The 2,500-nt window shown below is 52.9% G+C and overlaps 1 protein-coding gene across 1 annotated transcript in view; it reads left to right on the top strand.

The window, feature by feature from the left end:
* phc2b (polyhomeotic homolog 2b (Drosophila)) overlaps nt 1-2,500 on the top strand; it is a 33,799-nt gene that overhangs the window by 17,740 nt on the left and 13,559 nt on the right. Inside the window, exon 6 of the mRNA XM_061219909.1 lies at nt 1-69. This exon is cut by the window's left edge and continues 84 nt beyond it. Coding sequence (XP_061075893.1) covers nt 1-69 — 69 coding nt within the window. The remainder of the gene's footprint in view (nt 70-2,500) is intronic.

Here is a 2,500-nt window from a genome sequence, read left to right as displayed (position 1 = left end):
GGCACTGTCACCACGGTAACACCAGAGGGAACAGCGCCACCTGCTGGAGCTCAGTCTGCTAGCGCACAGGTAATACACACACACTCACACACACTCTCTCACACACACACACTCACACTCTCTCACACTCACACTCTCTCACACACACATTCTCTCTCTCACACTCTCACACACACTCTCTCACACACACACTCTCACACACACACACTCTCACACACTCTCTCACACTCTCTCTCTCACACACTCTCACACTCACACTCAAACACACACACACACACACTCTCTCTCTCACACACACCCACACTCTCTCTCACACACACACTCTCACACTCACACTCACACTCACACTCACACTCACACTCACACTCACACTCACACTCACACACTCACACTCTCTCTCACACTCTCTCTCACACTCTCTCTCACACTCTCTCTCACACACACACACACACACTCACACTCTCACACTCCCAAACTTAAATGCATGCATGCATATGCAAAACGTATAAAATTGCTTTGTGGGTATGAAAGTATGCAACATGACTGAAGACTCAGACACTTGAACTCCCCTCTGACTCTGCATCTGCCACCCTCCTTTTATCTCTCACCTCCGCCTTTGACTCTCTCGGTCCCCCTGTCTCAAAGCCACCTTGCAAGCCCCCCAGTCCTTGGATATCTGAAACCCTCCGTGCCTCCAGGGCCAGCCTCCATGCAGTGGAGAGGAAGTGGGGAAAATCCAGAGACCCTTCAGACCTCACAACTTACCAGTCTCTCCTGGCGGCATTCTCTTCCGCTGTCACTGCCGCCAAAGCAAAATACTATCAGACACAAATTCAGAACTCCACTTCTAACCCCCGGAAACTGTTCTCTATTTTCTCCTCTCTCCTCAACGCACCGCCTCCTCCACCTCAGTCCTCCTTCGTTGCTGATGACTTTGCTGATTTCTTCGATGAGAAGGTCACAGTCATCCTCAGATCCTTTACAACCACCGCCCCCCTCACTGTGCCCTTTCCCCCCCTCTAGGCCCATCCCTTCCTTTTCCACTTTCTCCCCCCTTACAGACTCTGATGTTTCTCAACTCCTGCTCTGCCACCACCCTACAACCTGTGCCCTTGACCCTATCCCCTCTTCTCTTCTCCAGACTATCACACCTGACATTCTCCCATTTGTCACCTCCCTTGTCAACTCCTCCCTGTCTTCCGGCTGTTTTCCGGCATCCTCCAAGAGGGCCCACATCACTCCGCTGCCAAAAAAGCCTACTCTGGATCCCTCCATCATCCAGAACTACTGCCCGGTATCTCTTCTTCCTTTTCTTTCTAAAACCATAGAACGAGCTGCTTCTACTCCACTTTCTTCTTTCTTTTCTAACAACAACCTGCTAGACCCCCATCAGTCTGGCTTCAGATCGGGCCACTCGACAGAGACCACGCTCCTCTCCGTCAGTGAGTCACTTCATGCCGCTCGAGCAGCCTCCCTCTCCTCTGCTCTCATTCTTCTAGATCTCTCTGCTGCCTTCGACACTGTGAATCACTCCATCCTCCTGTCCGCCCTATCAGCAGCGGGAATCTGCCCTGGACTGGATTGAGTCCTACCTCTCTGATCGCTCCTTCCAGATTGCCTGGGCTGGTACGGTATCGACACCTCGGCCCCTTGCCACAGGAGTTCCCCAGGGCTCAGTCCTAGGCCCGCTTCTTTTTTCTCTTTACACTCGTTCCCTTGGCTCTGTGATCACTGCACATGGGCTATCCTACCACTGCTATGCGGACGATACCCAACTCTTCATCTCGTTCCCACCTTCTGATACACAAGTTTCAGCCCTTATCTCTGCTTGCCTGAGTGACATCCAGAGCTGGATGGGCAACCACCATCTAAAGCTCAACCCAGGTAAGACTGAAATGATATTCATCCCTGCTAATACCTCTCCCCACCTGGATCTCTCCATTTCCCTTGGGGATACCACACTCACGCCATCACCCAGTGCAAGGAACCTCGGCGTGGTGATGGACAGCAGACTGTCCCTTTCCGAGAACATTGCGGCGGTGACCCGGTCTTGCAGGTTCTTCCTATACAACATACGGAGAATCCGCCCCTTTCTCACCCCCTACTCGACCCAGCTCCTGGTCCAAGCAACGGTTCTGTCCCGCCTGGACTACTGCAATTCCCTCTTGGCTGGCCTCCCAGCGTCCGCCATCAGACCCCTCCAACTTATCCAGAATGCAGCAGCTCGTCTGATCTTCAACTTTCCCAAATACTCACACGTCACCCCCCTGCTTACTTCCCTCCACTGGCTGCCTGTCATGGCTCGCATCAAATTCCAAACATTGGTAGTAGCCTTCCAAGCAGTTAAGGGGTCTTCCCTAGCTTACCTACAAAAAAATCATCAGACCTTACCCCCCTGCCAGACCTCTTCGTTCAGCCTCCACATGCCGCTTGGCACCTCCCCCTCTCCGAACCTCCACCTCACGCTCATGACTACTGCCTGTTCTGGCTCCACGGTGGT

This window comes from Conger conger, chromosome 14 (assembly GCF_963514075.1).
Source record: "Conger conger chromosome 14, fConCon1.1, whole genome shotgun sequence".
Classification (NCBI taxonomy): Eukaryota; Metazoa; Chordata; class Actinopteri; order Anguilliformes; family Congridae; genus Conger; species Conger conger.
The sequence above is the reverse complement of the archived record's forward strand: the minus strand, read 5'-3'. Positions and strand labels throughout refer to the sequence as shown.